At 52.5% G+C, this 18,025-nt stretch overlaps 3 protein-coding genes across 5 annotated transcripts; 2 read left to right on the top strand and 1 right to left on the bottom strand.

Moving 5' to 3' along the window:
* Positions 1–550: 550 nt before the first annotated feature.
* LOC136753637 (protein FAM107B) lies at positions 551–4,642 on the top strand. Of its 2 annotated transcripts, none has more exons than XM_066709914.1 (5): positions 551–1,069; positions 1,577–1,767; positions 1,857–2,001; positions 3,402–3,543; positions 3,643–4,642. In XM_066709914.1, the coding sequence occupies exons 1-5, from the start codon at positions 1,026–1,028 to the stop codon at positions 3,754–3,756; spliced, it is 636 nt and encodes a 211-aa protein (XP_066566011.1). In that variant the 5' UTR covers positions 551–1,025; the 3' UTR covers positions 3,757–4,642. The 2 variants fall into 2 exon arrangements, with proteins under 2 accessions (XP_066566011.1, XP_066566013.1); XM_066709916.1 differs by having other exon boundaries at positions 554–1,069; positions 1,646–1,767.
* Positions 4,643–4,838: 196 nt separating this feature from the next.
* On the top strand, positions 4,839–12,980 carry renbp (renin binding protein). 2 transcript variants are annotated; one of them, XM_066709919.1, is made up of 11 exons: positions 4,839–4,926; positions 6,423–6,640; positions 6,979–7,054; positions 7,225–7,300; positions 7,542–7,720; positions 7,816–8,040; positions 9,277–9,358; positions 10,624–10,799; positions 11,101–11,232; positions 11,413–11,500; positions 11,786–12,980. In XM_066709919.1, the coding sequence occupies exons 2-11, from the start codon at positions 6,540–6,542 to the stop codon at positions 11,863–11,865; spliced, it is 1,215 nt and encodes a 404-aa protein (XP_066566016.1). In that variant the 5' UTR covers positions 4,839–4,926; positions 6,423–6,539; the 3' UTR covers positions 11,866–12,980. The 2 variants fall into 2 exon arrangements, with proteins under 2 accessions (XP_066566016.1, XP_066566017.1); XM_066709920.1 differs by having other exon boundaries at positions 4,884–4,964.
* An 872-nt stretch (positions 12,981–13,852) lies between these two features.
* Positions 13,853–17,804, bottom strand: LOC136753638 (zinc finger BED domain-containing protein 4). The gene is made up of 2 exons (XM_066709917.1): positions 17,252–17,804; positions 13,853–16,258 (listed from the first exon to the last, which is right to left on the bottom strand). The coding sequence occupies exons 1-2, from the start codon at positions 17,399–17,401 to the stop codon at positions 14,402–14,404; spliced, it is 2,007 nt and encodes a 668-aa protein (XP_066566014.1). The 5' UTR covers positions 17,402–17,804; the 3' UTR covers positions 13,853–14,401.
* Between the last annotated feature and the right edge of the window lie 221 nt (positions 17,805–18,025).

Below are 18,025 nucleotides of genomic sequence, written 5' to 3' on the forward strand. Positions count from 1 at the left end.
GATCATGCCTTTTAAATGCATCCCACAGCACTGCACAGGGCAATATATACTCCATTCAAACATTAAAAGCCAGAGGAGAAAAGTAACAATTTAGACTTAAAAGTGCTGATGGAATCGGTGTCCCTTCTGCAAAGAGCGTCCAAAGCCTTGGAGCAAAACCCGAAGACACTGTCCCCAATCGAGCGCCGGAGCCATCAACGTCCTGGATCTGTGGGAATGTGTGGAGCCGTAACACATGCAAGCTTTAGTATTGTTGTTGACCAACATCTGCATCTCCCAATGACGATGTCTGGGGCTCCTCTGATGATTGTGATCTTTAATAAAACTGTAATACCTTTCTAAAGCTTGACACTGACCGGCAATTCCAAAGGAAAGAGGGAAAGAATAAGGAATAGAACAACTCAGATGTTGAATGCTTGGGATTTGAATGAAAGTAAGAGCAGGTTTATTCCACTGTGTCAGCCAGAGGGGCAGCGCCGCACACACCGCTGTGCAAAACAGGTTTGCAGTGCAAATAAAGTGCATTGTCTCTGAGCTCTGCCTGGGGGAGCGAGCTGACCGGGTTAGGGGCAGGTGTGGACGGACCCTCTGACCTCTGACCTCATCACTCCTCCGCATTGCACGTCACAGCCCGGGGATCCCCTGCAGGACTGGGCGGAGGTGGAGACTTTGAAGCTGGGAGGAATGCACTCCCTGCCGAGTCCCACACGCAGTAGCCGATCTTCCCTTCTCACAACCCCCCAAAAAAGAAAAGAAAAAGAGCAGGTGTCCCTTTGATCTCTTCAATAGTACATGCATCCATCTCCTGCCGTCTCCTTACCTGGAGCCCCAGTGCAGCCCGCCATTGTCCCCGGCCGCTGGCTGAGTTGTACTGCACTGCCCTCTTGTGGCGCAGCTGAGGAATTGCAGCGCCATGGCTTAGCATTAGCATCAGCGCCTCTGGTGTCGCTGAAAACCACGCAGTGTAGCGAGATCACGGAGCGCCGGGCGGAGCTGTACCTGGCTCAGGTGTCGCTGGTGACGTCATGGCCGAGCAGAGGGCTGCGTGTGAGAGACGCACGACTTTCAGGTGAGAGCAGAAAAATTGCGTTTATCTGTGTCTGTCGCAGTCGGCCCACATGCAGGAGTGAAGTTGCTGTGGGATGTCGTCCCTGTCGGGAGGCTCAGTGCGGCCGGAGCTCATGGCGAGGGCGATGTCTTCACAGCTGCTCTGACTGGGAGAGAAGTTTGCTGCAGTGTCTGTAACTGGGCACTTGCAGGGGACAGCGGGTTTACTTAAAGCTATAGATTACATTTATTATTAGTAGCAGTAGCAGTGCAGGTGCTAATGGTAGTGAAATCTAATTAACTAATAATGCACGACTAGTATGACTTGGGACAATTGATCCGTGTGTTTGTTTTAGAAGAAATCCAGTAACGGACCTGGCCTGTTTACCCCCAGGAGGCTTGTCTAGCTCAGCGGGACGCAGGCAGGCAGGCAGTGGACGTCTCCGAGCCTGTTTGTGGTAGTCGCTGACTTGCTGTGTAACCTGTTTCGGTCAGAGCAAACCCAGGCCCCAGATCTATTTTCTTTTAGGGGTCCCGTCCCCCTCCGCTGGCCTGTGCCGTCCCACGCTCACCCCCGTCTTGTCCTCCGCTGTCCCAGGATGCAGCAGGAGCTGTGGCTGCAGGCGAAACTGCAGGTCCTCGCCTCCCTGAAGCCGATCCGCGCCATGAGAGCCGCTTCCACCGACAGGGCCAACTCCGCCAGCCCCGAGGATGGCACTGGTGAGCCCGTCGGCCCGCAGACTCAACCCTCTCTCTCTCTCTCCCTGGTCCCTGCGGCAGTTACGTCATTGTCCTCCTGTTCCCTGCAGTCCGAGCTCAGGAACGAAAGGGTGGTGGTGACTCTGCACCCGTCGGCACCGACGCCCCGATCTCACCTTCCAAGCCGGCCAATCCCGTCAAGAGCTCCAGGACCCACCAGGAACTGCACAAGGAGCTGCTGCTGGCACACAGAAAGTGAGAGCGGCGGGGCGGGGCGGGGGCTCAGGAATGGGGAGTTCTAGAATTTAGAAGTGACAATACAGTCTGTTCAATTACTGCAATTACTGCCTCTTCCATCTCTCCCTCTCCACCTCTGTCTCTCTGTTCCCCTCCATCTTTTCAATGGTTTTTGCCACTCGTGTTTTCATTTCTCTCTCTCTCTCTTCCTCTTTTTCTCTCTCCATCTCTTGGGTACTTTCTCTCCACACGCTCACGCATATACACACTGCTATACAGTGCCGCAAGAGGCCACTACAGATTGCTGGCCCCCGAGTGGAAAATTTCCTCACTCTCTCTCTCTGCTCTTGGCGATTAAAAATGAATGGACGCCGGTGTCAGTCGGGTGTTGGAAGGCATCCTTTGACACAGAGACGAACGAGGAGTGTGTGCGGGGGGGGGAGTCTTTTGTTTGGAGTCGATGCACACGGGCTGCAACTTAACACCTGCACAGCCTCCCCCCCCGCCTTTCTGGGACCACAGGCTATTAATAGAGAGATGACATGCACACGATGCACGGCCGCACCGACGCACACACGCTGGTAGAGGCCTTTAAAGTCCCCTTGGTGTAAAAAAGACAGACGCGTTTCCCACAGTGTGCATCACACCTTTACATGCAAAACTGTGCTGCTGAGATGAAGGGAAACGATGAGCGCTGTATTAGGACGCGGTGGTAAATTGTGGTTAATGAGGCTGTACTTAAATGTAGTGAAATAATAATAGTGACGTGCCGGAGATCAGGTCACACTAACGCATCATTCAATAGCTTCAATTGTGCGGTCTGGGCACTGCGGCCGGAGCCAAAACACAACCCTGCTGATTACCCAGGCTGGATCAGTTCAGACAGGGGATAATATGAGGGGATGTTTCTATTTCTGTCTGCTTTCTCGTATAAGAGGCTCTGCTGTTTTGGATTAAATGATTTGGGCTCTTACCGGTACTGAAATAATTGAATCACTCATCTCCCAAACCTGTTCTCGCTTGAAGAGAGACGTCACCCTTATAGAGGTCCTGGACTGACCGGTGTCCCTCGGTTCAGCTGGTGTTTTTGTGCGTTTGTGTTTTTGCTTTCCCTGCTCCGCCCTCTCTCTAGTTTGTATTGCCAACGTGATCTCGGCAGTTTTGTTGCCATCTGTTTTGGCCTCAACAAAGGTCAACAACCCGTCCCCTGAGAGGACAGACCGCTCCCGAGTGTCAGAGACTGTGGGACACTCTCTGTAGAAATGATTGGATAGTATTAATAACATCCTTTGTGAAGTCACATTCATTATACACGTTTAAAAGTCGCTTTGTTCTGAAACGGTTGAAAGAATACAGCTTTCTGCTCGTTGGTTTCAGTTCAGGGCTTGTTAAAGCGAGTCCCACTGCGTCTCTCTCAGGGGTCTGGGCGTGAGCAGTAAGCCGGAGCTGCAGGTGGTCTTGGAGAAGCGCCGTCGAGAGCAGACCCAGAGAGAGGAGGGCGAACTGGGCCGGAGTCCCCTGGAGGCGGAGCTGTTCAAGAGGCAGCAGAGGCAGCAGGAGGTGAGATGGACACGGGGGGGGCACGGTCAAAAGGTAGTTGGTGTTCGTGTGTGTACGTGGTGTGGTCAGACTGCCATCTCTTCCTCTTCCCGCCTGCAGATGGAGCGCCAGCAGGAGAAGGGTCTGGAGGGGAGCCAGCCCCCGGAGTTTGTGAAAGTGAGGCAGAATCTGAGGAAGACCCATCCCATCACGCCTTGCACCGGCTCCTCGTAATGCCTGGGAAGTGGACAGATCGACACTACTGCTGTGGGGAACCTATGGACGATCCATACCGTGTCGTTCTCTTAATTCATCCAACCCTTTCAGTTCCTCATAAGATGACACTGGTGGGTACACACCTCTCTGTTTGTTGCTAGTGCCCTTGATGTGAAACACGCTCCTTTTTGTGGAAGAATGAAATTCCACTCTACAGCTCACAACCTCTCCATGGACACTGACTACATCCCTGCATCTCTTCTCCTATTGTCTCCGTCCAATCTCCAATCGTGTGTGGATTCGCGCTGAACTCTCTGTCCTCGTGTGAACCTGAAGATGGCAGGAGGTTTGGAGAACGGGAGCAACTCAGTGAATAGTATTAATAAATTAAAAAAAGGCCTTTGCTTTTCTATCGTCCGCTGTGGGAAAGGGCTTCTCGTGGGCGAGGCGGGGGTGTCAGAAATGAAAGTCTGGTCTCTAAGCAGACGGGGGACGACTTCAATCATCTGATGAATTGTTTTCTGTCGAGCACGAAGGATGAAAGAGAAGTCACTGCCAAAGACCGTCCTCTCCTCGCTGGCAGTCAGGCGTCTTGTTTTTTGGTAACACAAAGGATAATACACAACCCTCCCCAAGGACACAGCCGTGCAGCCACGCCTGAGACGGGACTCTGCTCGTGTTCTTTGTCATTTTCATGGGTTACCTGAATGTGTGCAAAAAAAGTATGTATTATTTATTTTGATAAGCCGCACATGAAATGAGTGCAGATAGCTCACTTTCTGAGGGTGTCTCTGCTGTGCACTGAATTGCTGAGTGCTGTGTGCGTCTGCCTCCCATCCGCAGAGCTGCTGCTGCTCACAGGCATTGAGCAGACCAGAGCAATAAAACCCTGCAAACTCCACAACTGTGTCTGGATTTCATTGATGACTAATAATTCATATCTTCATTCACACCATGCTGCTGCGACCAGCGTCATCACAGATTTGCGCAGAAGTCGCGTCTGCTTGCACAGGAGGCGCGGCTGTCCCGTCTGCGCAGATACTCTTTCATCCCCCCGCCCCTCGCGCGGGGCAGCGGCCTGGCCTCGGCACGTGACGGGGGCGGGTCACATGACCGGCGGGGTCACATGACCGCAGCGTCTCTCGTCACGATGACTCTAAAAGTGTGTCGATCTGTTGCGCGCAGCACGTAAGTGGCTTTTGGTGTTTTGCTTCGGTTATAAAGCAGTAAGTTATAGAAATAATGACATTTGATTAACGGTGCTTGACTTTACCTGGCATTTATATAACTTTCCAAGCCCCGCCGGTACCGGATACATGGGATTTGGAAGTTATATAAGCGATACAGATGCGCTGGACTTCTGATTACACTGATTCGTGTTGATGTGTCCAGTCTCGCCAGTAGTTTGTGTGCATTGTGTGTGTGGCTGACTTAACACTTTGTGTTGGCATGCACTGTGTGTTTAGTATAATTAGTATATCGTTTAGATTAGTTCCTTTACCAATAAGAAAAGCTGCCCGCGGTGCTTACTGCCTACTTACAATAATGCTGTTGTGCAATAAGGTTAGTGTGTCTGTGCCGGAGCAATACTGCCCCCTGCTGGCGGCCTGAAACACATTACACCTGCTTTCTAACACACACACCTACAGCCAGACATCACTGCAGTCACCCTGGAATCAGCCGTGCCAGTCTGGGAGTACTGCATTACCCAGTCCATCACTGGACTTACTCGGGATTTACTCTCTGCCCATCACTAATGCAGTCCCATAACAGGAAGTCCCAATCTAGTGTCCCAAATACTCGGATTGGCTAAATCCCAACCTGTCCGATTGACAGGTTAAGTGGGATGTAATGTTTAAATGTAAAATGCATTTATTTGGCTTCTGTTAAATGATTATTATTAGTCTGCAGGTGAGGACACGCAGAGTCTTGTTCTCTTGCAAGATCTTTATTATTATTCGTCTGTATGGGGGAACATGCAGGATGTGCTTCTCTTTGCAAGATGATTATGAATATGTTATTATTTATGGTTATTATTCCATTACTATAAACGCTAACTTCTCATACGGTTCTTGTGCTCCTCACACCAGACTTCATACAGTGATTCAACATGACAGGTACTTTTTGTACAGATCTGATCAATAATTATTGATTTATAATTGATCAAAAACACTGGAAGTCCCATTGACAACCACGGTGGAACGATCTGATGCCCTTCCTTTAGATTACGACGCGCTACGTCTCCTGTCCCAGTGAGTGATGATCGTCTCTGCACTGCTGCGCGGCCCTGTGGTTCCCACTGCGGTCCTGCAGGTTATAAAAGCGTCTCAGCCTCGTATCTGGCTCATGGTCACGTGTCATATTTCCAACTCCCTTTGGACGCTTTCTTCCACATTTTACCACGCCTCATCTTTTCCTTATTCGGACACTTCCAATGATATATCATGCAAAACCAACTGTCACTGTCACAGTATCTTCAGATCCTTTAAATGACGGTTATTATTCTGTGTTTCGCAAGTGAGTTAACGCAGCTCGCTAAAATAAAATGACCTGCCCTTCTATTTTGTTGTGTAAGTTACCGAGAATCCAGCGGGTAAAGCTATATGACATGAGACCCGTGTGGCAGAATCGACTCAATTCCACTTCAGTCGCGGAATTGAAAATAAATAAATGTCTTTTTACAGCCAGGATTGGAGTTGACCGGTTTGAATTGAGGTGGAATTGGATCTGAGCAGAAGCAATTGAGGATTGACCCCCGACCGCCTTCTCGTCCCGCCTCTCCCCCGTCCTCGCAGGGCGCCATGGCTGCAGAGCGGCTGCAGACGTTCCTTGAGAAGATCCGCGCTGAGCTGGACCAGGTGGTGGAGTTCTGGCTGAAACACTCCCACGACCGCCAACACGGGTCAGTCTCGTCATCCGCTCCGGTCTTCCCACCACCGCTTCCACCCTGAATACGAATCTATAGGATTATGCTCGTCCCCGTGGTTAAGATCCCTGACCCTGCTGTGTTTGTGCCTGCTCCATTTTGTGCTTGGTATTTTATCAGGGCTGTATTCTCAGTTTACTGTCGCCTGGTTCTATTATTATTATTACAAGTGCTTAAGTAATGTGTGATGCAAAAATAATATCCTTTTTCCTGTTCCAGTTGTCATTCCCATTTCACTTTCGGTTTCGGTAACGTGTCTTTAATTGGAATATCCCCTATCCAGATGAGACTGATGAGACTCTGTTTGTCCGCAGGGGCTTTTTCACCTGCCTGGGGAGGGAGGGGCAGGTCTATGACGAGCTGAAGTACGTGTGGCTGCAAGGGAGACAGGTGAGATGCGTTCAGACTCTCGGATCCATCTCGGAGCGCCTCCTTTTTAAATTTATTTTCACTGCTTTTATAATCTGCTCTGGGTGATCTGAGAGAGACGGAAACCATGAACGTGTTTCGAATGGTGACCTCAGTGACAGCTCTCCGCTCTGTCCTGCCTGCCTCTGCAGGTGTGGATGTACTGTCGCCTGTACCGGACCGTGGAGCGGTTTCGCCGGCCCGAGATCCTGGAAGCCGCCGTGGCAGGTGAGCAGCAGGGACTCGGTTCCCCCAGGTGTGGCCTAGGATGCAGATTAATCAACACAACCTTGCGCAGCTGTCGATCATCCCTGTCCGTGTCCTTCTGGACCCACCCCACAAAACGACCTGATCTGCCGGGCCTCTGCTGGTCTTGTGGTCTTGGCCTTGTCCCTGACAGCAGTGGTGTGGGTCTGTCTTTTGGGGAGGGATTCAAACCTTCACTTCCAATTCTCTCTCTCTCCACCAGGAGGGGAGTTCTTACGCTCCCATGCCTGGGCGCCCCCCATGGACGGCCGGCAGAAGTGCGCCTTCTGCCTGACGCGGGACGGCCGGGCGGTGAAGGTGCAGAGGACCATCTTCAGCGAATGCTTCTACGTCATGGCCATGGACGAGCTGGCCAGGGTCACCGGCAAGGAAGAACATCAGGTACGTCGGGAGCGGGGAGATGACTGGGCCGTCCATGCCGCTGTGTTTCAGTCCTGTAGGAGACTGTGTGCGCTCTTCTCTCCTGTGCCGCACAGAGGGAGGCCGAACGGGTCATGGACCTGATCGTTCACTGGGTCCGGGTCGACCCGTCGGGCCTGGGACGTCCCGAGATGCCAGGCGATGCCCCCGTCAACCAGATGGCGGTCCCCATGATGCTCCTGTGCCTGGCGGAGCAGCTGACGGCGGAGCGGGTTGTGCTGGGGGAGAAGTACAGAGAGCTGGGCCAGTGGTGTGTGCAGCAGATCCTGCAGCACGTTCAGGTAGAGTGTATTGTTTGGGGCGGGCAATTTGTGGCAATTCCGTGGCGAAAGGCGCTATATTACATAATCAGTGATTGGTTAATTGATTAGTTGTTCCAGCCCAGATCTCCGATACTGAAATAGTCATTGAATGAACTGCTGTCAACATGTTGTAAGCTGGGCTCTCTCCCTCTCGCGGCACAGTATCGTCCTGGCTTCTGTTTCAGTTGGATCTCTCATACTGACCTGGTCTCATTATCCAATTAATTAGACACTTGTGATGCAGTTTCTTCTGCTAACAGGTTCAAATTCTTTTGATTCAAGGTGGATCACTTAGGTTAGATTTGTAGGTTTCAAATCATTAGCAGCCAGGAAGGAAGTATTCAATGAATCCAGTTAATGAGCTGATCAGACCAGTTCGGTATCTGGTAGCTGGGTGGGAACGGAGGCCGAAGTGCAGTCGGGAGGGGGGCGTAACCGAGCGGCGCGGCTCGTGGGTACAGATATCAGGAAGAAGCTGTTCTGTGAGCTGGAATTCCCCAGGGACTAATGGGGGGGTTTGGATAGCCGAGCGCAGAGCGAATGCAGCTGATCCGATCGCTCGCTGTCAGAAAATATAATCGGAGGTATTCTGAGCTCCGCGTCCAGACAGAAAGCAATCTGGTAACACAACCTTCCACTGAGGGAGTCTGGCCCTGTTACTCTCTTGTGAGTGTGTGTGTGTCTGTGTGAGTCAGTGTGCGTCTGTGTCTGTGTGTGTCAGTGTGTGTGCGCGTGTGTGTGGCTGAGCGCACAATCGGGGAGTTTTCAGTCGCACACAGTGTCAGTTCAGACCTGTTACAAAGACGGGAGCAGGAATACTGCAGTGGAGGGGGAGGGGGAGCGATGAAGTACGCAATTACAATTCCCCCTCCTCTGCCAAGTAATTCATTTCAATAACAATTACCGGGCCGGCTTTGTGTTGGCTGCCTCCTGCAATTGGAAAAAGAAAAAGCCCAGTCGCCACAGCAGCAGTCTGGGGGATGGGGGAGGCGAGATTTCCTCCTTTTTGAGTCAAGTTACTGTGTGTGTGTGTGTGTGTGTATATATATATATATATATATATATAATGTTACAAAAAACTAAAACACACCAAGAATCTGCCTCCCAGCATTTTTCAATGGAAGAAAACAAAAGTGTTTAAATGTCAGGGTGGTGGTTTTTATTTTTCCGCAAAGCACTTAAGGGGTTATAATGCATCTCTCTGTTTTGTGTCAGAGAGATGGGGCGGCCATTTTGGAAATGGTTTCCACAGAAGGGAAAGAGCTGCCTGGTTGCCAGGGGCGACACCAAAACCCAGGTGAGATTATAAAGTGATAGAGCCCCGGCGACAACACGCATTCCCCCCTCCCTCCCTCCCTCAGTCCCTCTCTCCCCATCCCTCCCTCTCTCTCCCGCTCCCTCCCTCTCTCTCTGTCCCTCTCTCCCGCTCCCTCCCTCTCTCTGTCCCTCTCTCCCCATCCCTCCCTCTCTCTCTGTCCCTCTCTCCCGCTCCCTCCCTCTCTGTCCCTCTCTCCCCATCCCTCCCTCTCTCTCTGTCCCTCTCTCTCACTCCCTCCCTCTCTCTGTCCCTCTCTCCCTCCCTCTCTGTCCCTCTCTCCCGCTCCCTCCCTCTCTCTGTCCCTCTCTCCCTCCCTCTCTGTCCCTCTCTCTCTTTCTCCCTCTCCCTCTCTCTGTGTTTATGAGTTTGCCGAGCAGTGGCTGCTGACAAAATAAAACCGGGGGGAAAAAGCCTGCCGATACGTGACCAATTTTTGTTTTTCAATTCCCCTGCACTGTCGTGTAATTATTTTCAATTACCGAGCCCAGTGCCCTGCCTTTTCTGCTGGCCGGCTGGCTGCTGTAATTAGATTGAATTGTGTGTGTGTGTGTGTGTGTGAGTGAAGCTGCAGTCCCTTTACTCGGCCCTTTCCTTGCAGTCGGGTTCCCGCATTCTGTGTTTCTTTCTTGTCCATCACCGTTTTCTTGTCCTGCCTTTTTTCTATTGGCTATATAAACCTTTTTAATGCTGTTTATATGAAGATTCCTGAAGATTCAAAACTGCCCTTAGTGGTTTCCTATCCTATCCCTGAGAGAGACACACACACACATTATAAGCATATTGCTGATCTCTTTGTAACCGAGTTTCGCTGTTTCTCTGACAGTGATTATTAGGGTGCTATCTGGGGTTTATTGCACATCGTAGCCTCATCCATGATGTGCACTGAGTGAAATACGATCCTAAACAAACACGTTACAATTTTCTGTGAGGAATTAGTCTTTAGTTTGTGACGAGAGTCTAACCCCACATGAACCGAACACGAGATCCCTGTGAACACCAGCTGGTCTGAGATACAAACACCTGTGTCAGTTTGGACAGTTTGCTCTGACCCAGGCGTGTGGAGAACGGGGGGCCGTGTAGAGCCGTGTTATTCACATACGGTCCTCACGGGCCGGTGGCTCTTTAAGTCGTTACCTGCTGTAGACACGTGACACAGCTTCAGTTAGGTTTAGCTGACCAAGAGCTTGGTGGAAAGAAGAACAGAAATATGGTGTTGACATGGTATTGTCCGTGTGCTTGTGCAGGCCATGCCCTGGAGGCCGGCTGGTTCCTGCTCCAGTACGCCGCCCGGCACGGGGACGAGGGGCTGAAGAAGACGGCCGTGGAGAAGTTCGTGCGGCTGCCCTTCGAGACGGGCTGGGACGCGGCCCACGGCGGGCTCTTCTACTTCCAGGACGTGGACGGCCTGTGTCCCACGCAGGTAGGGCTCGACGGGGACCCTGGCGGCGCGCTGCAGTGCTTTACAGCCGCAGAGTGAATCGATCTTGGCTGGAGTGATAAACCTCTTGGCAACACTTCAAAGCCTAGAGAAAATGAGCTGCTGTTAGTTATTCAGTTGGCAGGTTTCTGACAAGGAGTGCAGTAGAGTCGACGGGCAGCACTATCTGCACAAGGCTCTACTTTACAACACCAGCTCTGGTTTCAGGTCACAAAGTAACTCTGGGTTGTAGAGAATAAAATGCAGAGCCAAAAAATAAAAACCTCTCCACCGTGTCTCCTAGCTGGAGTGGAGTATGAAGCTGTGGTGGCCACACTGTGAGGCTCTCATCGCCTTCCTCATGGCCTACAGCGTGACCGGGGACCCTGCCCTGCTGGACTCGTTCACCCGGGTCTACGACTACACCTTCAGCCACGTGAGTCCGCCGGCACCGAACGCGCAAACAAACCCCCCCCGCGGTGTCCTCTTTCTCCCGGTCTCGCTCTCTCGCTCTTGGACAGGGAGTGAAACCAGTTAGTTTGACCTCAGTGGTACCTAGAGCGCCAGCAAAGGGCCAAGACTTGAGTCTAAACCCATCCTCCGTCTCTCTCTGCAGTTCCCGGATGAGAAGCACGGGGAATGGTTCGGCTATCTGACCCAGCAGGGTGCGGTGTCCCTGGACTTCAAGGGAGGGCCTTTTAAAGGTGAGTCCTGTGGAGACGGCATCAACTGCGTTACCTACACACACCCCGGCTCTGGCTTAACCGCGCTCTTCCCGGCTTTAGTTTGTGCACACAACTGTCATCGATATATCTGAGTGTTATTTTAGTAGGCAGAATCTGTAGAATCCCTTTTTATTTGGTCAGATGTTTCCAGATTGAATTGATTGCGTGTCCTAGGATAGAATCTTATCGGACTGAGAGCCACTGCTTTAAAAGTATGAAATCTGAACCACGATGAAGAGGATGAAATGCGCTCTGTCTTCCCAGGGTTTTTCCACGTGCCGCGCTGCCTGTACATGTGCGAGTGCCTGCTGGACGGCCTCCTGGGACGCCCCCGGGCCCTGTGAGACTCCACAGGGCGACCGGACGCTTCCTCACGGTCGGACCCAGAGGTGGCGTGACCCTGGGGGGGCGAGCACGCGTGTCTGAGGAGGGGGGGGCTCAGCGTCTCATCACAGGCGTGGAGGTCCACCTCGGTATCAGTTCTGGCGACACAACGCCTTGTTTTTTAATCACTAGAATGGGTTGCGATGGTGAAGTGGGGTCCGCGGGCCTTCAAGGTGTGTCAGTTGGCGTGAATGGAATAAGGGCTTCAGATTCGACTTTCTTAGACCTCATCTTTACCTCTTGATGCTGTTACTCTGCTATGGGACATGCGCCTTCGATTTTTGACTAGGCCTGGGCCCTGTTGCATTGTGGGAGCTCGTGCTGCCTTCCTAACCCGACCCTCGAGCTCAGTGCTTGATCTTTTTACCTCAAACGATCTCTCACTCCATCCTGACACTCCCTTGCTTTGGGTTAACAGCCTCTATCCCTTCTCTGGCCTCGATCTTTACACCTCTATGGGGGTCCTGCTCCCTCTCTCCAGTGTGAACTCTGACCCCTCGCCCCCCAGTTTCCATCTCTAGACTTTCTCTAACACGCATCTTGACTGAATGGCTTGAATGAAGTGAATCCGCACCGCTTATGAAAACGGGCCAAACGCAAGGGAAGCCGCTTCACTTCCTGGCTGCTGCAGATTGCACTCGCTCTTAATGAGATATTTGGTTTTATTTTCTTGAACTGCAAAGCACTTTCACTAGCAAAGGGGCGGTGTGTGGTTTAAACATTTGACATTAGTCTGTTTTAACTGCGGGGGGTGGATCTCACAGGACAATCTTTCTCACCACTGTGTGACACTGAACTCCAATATCATATAAAAGAACACGTCTTTTGTATACACTGTCTCTTTCTCGTGTATATCCTTCACTTCGTAAGAATGGTAACCCCACTCCAGACCACCTGTCCTGTAGGCTGTGTTGTTTGTTTACCCGAGGCCTCACTGTATCACGCTGCATTTGCGTTGTTTGTAATTTGTTTAGTCACACACTGTAACCGAAGCCGCTGAGGCCGGTCAAATTGAATTAAATCTTATAAGTGTCGGAATAAAAACTAAAACTCCCACTGTGGACCCTGTCCTCTGCATAGTCTCCGGTGTCTTGTCCTCAGTTGTCTGTCAGATGTTAAGTGTTGTTTTTAAGCCTTTAAGTGTCCCCCCTCCCCCAACCACTAGAGTGTCATTTTTTAATGTTGCACTGTCTGTGCGCTATGAACATCTGTCGCCGCATCTGGCAGCGACTCCTAACGAAGCGATCCTGGCAATCGAGTCGTGTGAAGGGAAGGGGACCAACTTGTGCCGAATCAGCGCTGAATGGAGCTGAAGAACGGATCTGTGCAAAACTGATCTTGTGTTTTTTTGTACGCTGCGAATAGATTCTCCCCAGGCATCCAAAGAGTGTGTATACGACAAAACTACATGGCTGCTGACATCCTGATAACATAACCGCTAACAGGCGATCAACACGTGTCAAGTAGTGTTTCTACACGCCTGTGGGGGGTGGGGGGGGTGTCTTGGCACTTCTGTCAAGCCAGCGAACGCACGGTACGAATGTGTGTGTGTCGAATGCAACATCCGTCACCCAGACGTGCGGTATTTGTTTTAAGAAACATGACAAGCCATACGAGTGGCTCACGGAGAGGAGGCGACTTTCTGATTCTCTCGCCGTCTCTACACCCCCCCCGCCACTGCGCTCGTTTCTGACCCGCGGCCCAAACCAAGATTGCCTCATCACGGACACCGCCGAAGAGATTGAAACCACCTGCGGCCCAAGATGAGTTTCTGAGGAGGCGAGTTCTGTTGTTTTGCTCGCTGTACCGTAGTCACGGAATTGAAGTTGGGGGGTTGCTGTCGTTTTGTTCAAGGTTTTATTTTCTTGAAATACCCAGAGTCCTCATCTTAGCTAGTTTCCCACGAATCCCCTGGTCCTGACACTGCAGACAATGAACAGAGCAGAGTGGTAGAAATCCATCCACATGTCATAGTGATGGCATTTTATTAGTGGGGGGGAAACCATTTAGCACATGTCTGACTTTTCTGGTTCATACAATCGGATGCAGTGACCTACAGGTACAGTTACAACACACAGTCATCCTAGCTCACAGGGGGGAGGTTGTGTGTGTGTGTGTGTGTGTGCGCGCATATATATATGTATATATATGTATATATTTATAAATATATATATTATAAAGCATGAACAGAAAGGGCTTTTTTTTCTGGTCCTGGAGCAGACCCTGCCCTGCTGGTTTTTGTTCCAACCGAGCTCTCAATTACTTAATTTTAGTAACGAGCTGCTTAGAATTGACTTTTTAAATTGTGTAATAAGAGAGTTGTTTCTTTAATAAGTTCTTTATACAATTCTATACTTTGCTACATCTACTGTTTAAAATAATTTCTGATTTAGGAAATTATTAGTTCAATTAAGTAATTAAGAGCTTGGTTGGAACACAAACCAGCAGGGTAGGGGGTCCCCAGGACCAGGGCTGGGACCACTGTTCTACACGCTTCTAAGTCCACAGAAACCTGTAGTTGGCCTTCAAGTAAATGAGCGTCTCGAGGTTCTTTGGCAGCAGGCGGCAGCGCTCTGGCCGCAGGATCTTGCCCACAGTGCTGAATATCCGCTCCACAGGCGTGGAGGTGGCGGGCACCGTGAACACCCTCTTGGCCACCTGCGCCAGCTGCGGGAAGTCGGTGGCCTTGCGGCGCCAGTACTGCAGTGGGTCCTCGTCCGTGGGGTCCTCGTGCAGGTAGGCGGCCACCTCCTGCTCCACGCTCTTGGCCTGGGACGCGGGCCGCTGCATGATGAAGGAGAACAGCTTGCTGCGCTTGGAGGGTGCGGGCGGCAGCTCCTCGCCGGGCGCCGGGCTGGGCGTGTACTTCACCACCTCCTTGAGCAGGATCTGCCTGTGCCGCTCGCCGCTGCTGCTCCACGACAGCTTGAACTGTGGGTCCAGCACGGTGGCCGTCACGTGCAGCGGGTCCTCCAGCACGGCGGCCAGCCGGCGGTCCAACGACTGCGCCAGGCTCACCAGGATGCCCGTGCACTGGCGCGTGGCGGTCTCGGCCAGGTGCTTGCGCAGGCCCAGCACGCAGGGCAGGGCCAGGCTGATGGACACGTGCTTGTCCCCCTGCACCATGTCGGTGGCCTCCTCGAAGGGCTCCAGCACTTCCACCAGCTCGCGCAGCACGGCCTTCTCGAAGCTGCTGAGCGTCAGGTCGTGCCGGTCCACCACCTCCTCCAGGAAGTCGGCGGACTCCAGCATGCGCCGCACCGTCTTCAGCTGCCAGTTCCACCGCCTCTCAGTGTGGGGGGCCCCCGCCGCCGGGGCTCCTGCCGCCGCCATCCCAGTCCCGGCCGCCCCTGCCGCCGTTGCCGGGGCCCTCCCGAAGACCTGCTGCAGCTTCTCGGGGGCCACGGTGGCCGTGACGTAGTTGTAGAAGCAGGCCGCCTTGGTGAGGGCGATGGAGAGCTGCGGCGAGGCGCGCAGCCCATCCCGCACGCACAGCCCCAGGGAGCGGGCAAAGCAGTCGATGCGCCGTGGCCCCAGGCACAGGTCCAGCGGGTTGCGGCTCTTGCCCTCGGCGGCCCCTTCCTCGTCGCTGCTGTCATCCTCTTCCTCTTCCTCCTCCTCCTCCTCCTCCTCCTCGTCCTCGCCGCTTTGCGCGCAGAAGCCCGGCAGGCGGAAGCTGGCCCTGCTCTCGGAGGCGGCGTCGGCCACCACGCGGAACACCTTGCCGGTGATGCCGTGGGCGTGCGACACCTCGTCGTACTCGGACAGGATGCGCTCGGCCGTGCGCTGCCCTGCCAGGCGCAGGCAGGCCAGCAGCGCCGACTTGATCTGCCAGTCGGCCGTGATGAAGTGGCAGGTGACGCCCAGGTAGCCGTTGGCCTGGCCGCTCTTCCACACGTCCAGGGTGACGCTGCATGACTCGGCCGCCTGCAGGGCCTGCTTGGTGGCCAGCTGCACCTGATAGGCGTAGCCGGGGATGAGCTGCTGCTGGACGTACTTGCGGGACTCCAGGGTGTAGCGCGGCTCCAGCAGGCGCAGCAGCTCCCGGAAGCCCTCGCTCTCCACGATGTGCACCGACTGCAGGTCGCGGATGATCATCTTGGCGATGGCCTCCGAGATGATGACCTGCCGCGGGTCGTTGCGGTCGAATTTGGCGAAACCACCACCGCTGCCTCCTCCGCCTCCTCCTCCGCCGGCGCTGCTGGTGCTGCTGCTGCTGCCGCTGCTGTGGGAGGAGCGGGCGGCCGAGTCCACGCGGCCACCGCCGGCCACCGCCACCGAGGTGGAGGTGTAGGATTCCCGCTTGATGTCCTTCTTCTTCACGAACTCATCGTACATGGCCTGGTGCTTGCGCTGGAGAGGAGGAGGAGGAGAGGGAGAACAGCAAGAAGAAAGAGGAGGAAGAGAAGAAATGTAATTATCATGTTAGTACCATCTACACACCGGCACAGACCTCAGAGTGACTGTTGAATCACTGTATTTTCTTCAAGGAATTGAAAGCAACAAAAACTATTTATAAATAGATGTTGTATCTTTGACAGGTAGTTAGTGGCTCCCTGGGCCAGTTGGTGCGAATATAATATGAAGACAATATTAACAAAGCATGGCAATGCCAGTGAATACTGCTGGTAAAGTGTGTCCTCTTACTGAGCTATTAATTCGCAGTCATTAATGTGTTTGATTGGACTCTTGATCAGATTACACTTCTTCTTTCATTGGAGTTTGTTTGGTGGAATTGGTTTGACTATTGACTGACGCGCACACACACAGATGTATCGATATATCGCTGTGTGCTTGAACAGTATGGGCTTGTGAATTACTATTATTATATCTCATCTATTATATTCCTCATCTGTTTGTGATGGCCCTTTCTTATATCCACAGTTTTGACTCTGCAGGTGCCATCTGCAAATTAAAATTAAGTTCATATGAAATGGTTAGTGGTATTTTCGACCATTTGAGCTTAATAACAGCCGCCAATAACAATCTATCTACTGTAGCAACCATGGACCCTGCTGTATGATTATCCACGCAGTCCTTCACGTCTCGACGTGTTTGTGTTTTCCGATTACAGCTCAAATAAGCGATTTACTTTAAGCTGATGCGTGTCTTTCACATACATCATTTGCATAGCCGGTTTAAAAGTTACAGTCGCCCTGTGTCATACATGTTCCTGCAGATGTCATTTTGCACAAGGGGGTCCTGAGCGGTGCAGGAGCATCTCTGCGGAGTCAGAGACACAGACATCGATCCGTGTGGCCCCTCACTGTGATTAATCCCAACCCCGGCGGATCGAGCGACATTAATTGTTCACGCATGCAATTAAAATCCCTGTGCCAAGCTCACCTTCAGATGCGTGACGAAGTTGGACGTCACTGTCCTCTTCGCCTGGATCCTGGTCCCGCACGCCTTGCAGTTGGACTCGATCTTGCCATTTTCCCCTTCAAAGACGATGTTGAAGTAATCCAGAATTGACACCCTCGGATTTGACGCCATCGACAAAGTTGTAACCTTTTCACTCGGAAGTAAATCTACTTTTTCTTCCCCTCCTCCTGCTGCGTTTGGCACCCCGATCCCCCTTGCTCTGCTCTCGCAGCCCCGCGGCTCTGGCGGCTCTGGCTCAGCAGCCGGGATGCAATCAGACGCAACAATAGAGCCGGAGCTCCAGCAGCATCGCGCAGCCGCGCAGCCGTGCAGCCGTGCAGCCGTGCAGCCGAGCCGGCCTCCCGTCTACAGCGGCTGAGGAGCTAAACCTGCCATCCGCACAGCTGGCCTCGCCGGTTGCACATCTGTAATCGCGACGAACATGCCCCGGGCTCTGCCGAGATGGACGGGGCGAACCGAACAGAACAGCCTGGCTCGGACTTGTGACCGGGAAGTCAGCAGCAGATGTGCTCGGGTTTCCTCTTCGGTAATTTCCGCCTGCACTCGGCTGGGTCTGTGATGACGTCACTGGCGGGGTCAATCAGCTTCCCGCTTGACTCCTCTTTACTGAAGCGCGCCACGGCATGTATTTAACAGCCGAAATTGATCATGTAGTATTTTCTAAAAAAATGAACAGGAAATAAGAATGATATAATCACAGTGGATTAAATACATGTGAAATGCATGTAATGTGTG

Source organism: Amia ocellicauda, chromosome 7, assembly GCF_036373705.1.
Source record: "Amia ocellicauda isolate fAmiCal2 chromosome 7, fAmiCal2.hap1, whole genome shotgun sequence".
In the NCBI taxonomy this organism is placed as follows: Eukaryota; Metazoa; Chordata; class Actinopteri; order Amiiformes; family Amiidae; genus Amia; species Amia ocellicauda.

What these genes read in the sequence shown, in the direction of transcription:
- renbp (XM_066709919.1), top strand. Translation starts at nt 6,540, where the DNA reads ATGGCTGCAGAGCGGCTGCAGACGTTCCTTGAGAAGATCCGCGCTGAG. An exon ending in GGGGCGACACCAAAACCCAG is followed by an intron (nt 9,359 to 10,623) that starts GTGAGATTATAA and finishes GTGCTTGTGCAG; the next exon opens with GCCATGCCCTGGAGGCCGGC. An exon ending in ACGGCCTGTGTCCCACGCAG is followed by an intron (nt 10,800 to 11,100) that starts GTAGGGCTCGAC and finishes CGTGTCTCCTAG; the next exon opens with CTGGAGTGGAGTATGAAGCT.
- LOC136753637 (XM_066709914.1), top strand. Translation starts at nt 1,026, where the DNA reads ATGGCCGAGCAGAGGGCTGCGTGTGAGAGACGCACGACTTTCAG. An exon ending in CTGCTGCTGGCACACAGAAA is followed by an intron (nt 2,002 to 3,401) that starts GTGAGAGCGGCG and finishes CGTCTCTCTCAG; the next exon opens with GGGTCTGGGCGTGAGCAGTA. An exon ending in GGCAGCAGAGGCAGCAGGAG is followed by an intron (nt 3,544 to 3,642) that starts GTGAGATGGACA and finishes TCCCGCCTGCAG; the next exon opens with ATGGAGCGCCAGCAGGAGAA.
- LOC136753638 (XM_066709917.1), bottom strand. Translation starts at nt 17,401, where the DNA reads ATGGCGTCAAATCCGAGGGTGTCAATTCTGGATTACTTCAACATCGTC. An exon ending in ACTTCGTCACGCATCTGAAG is followed by an intron (nt 16,259 to 17,251) that starts GTGAGCTTGGCA and finishes CCTCCTCTCCAG; the next exon opens with CGCAAGCACCAGGCCATGTA.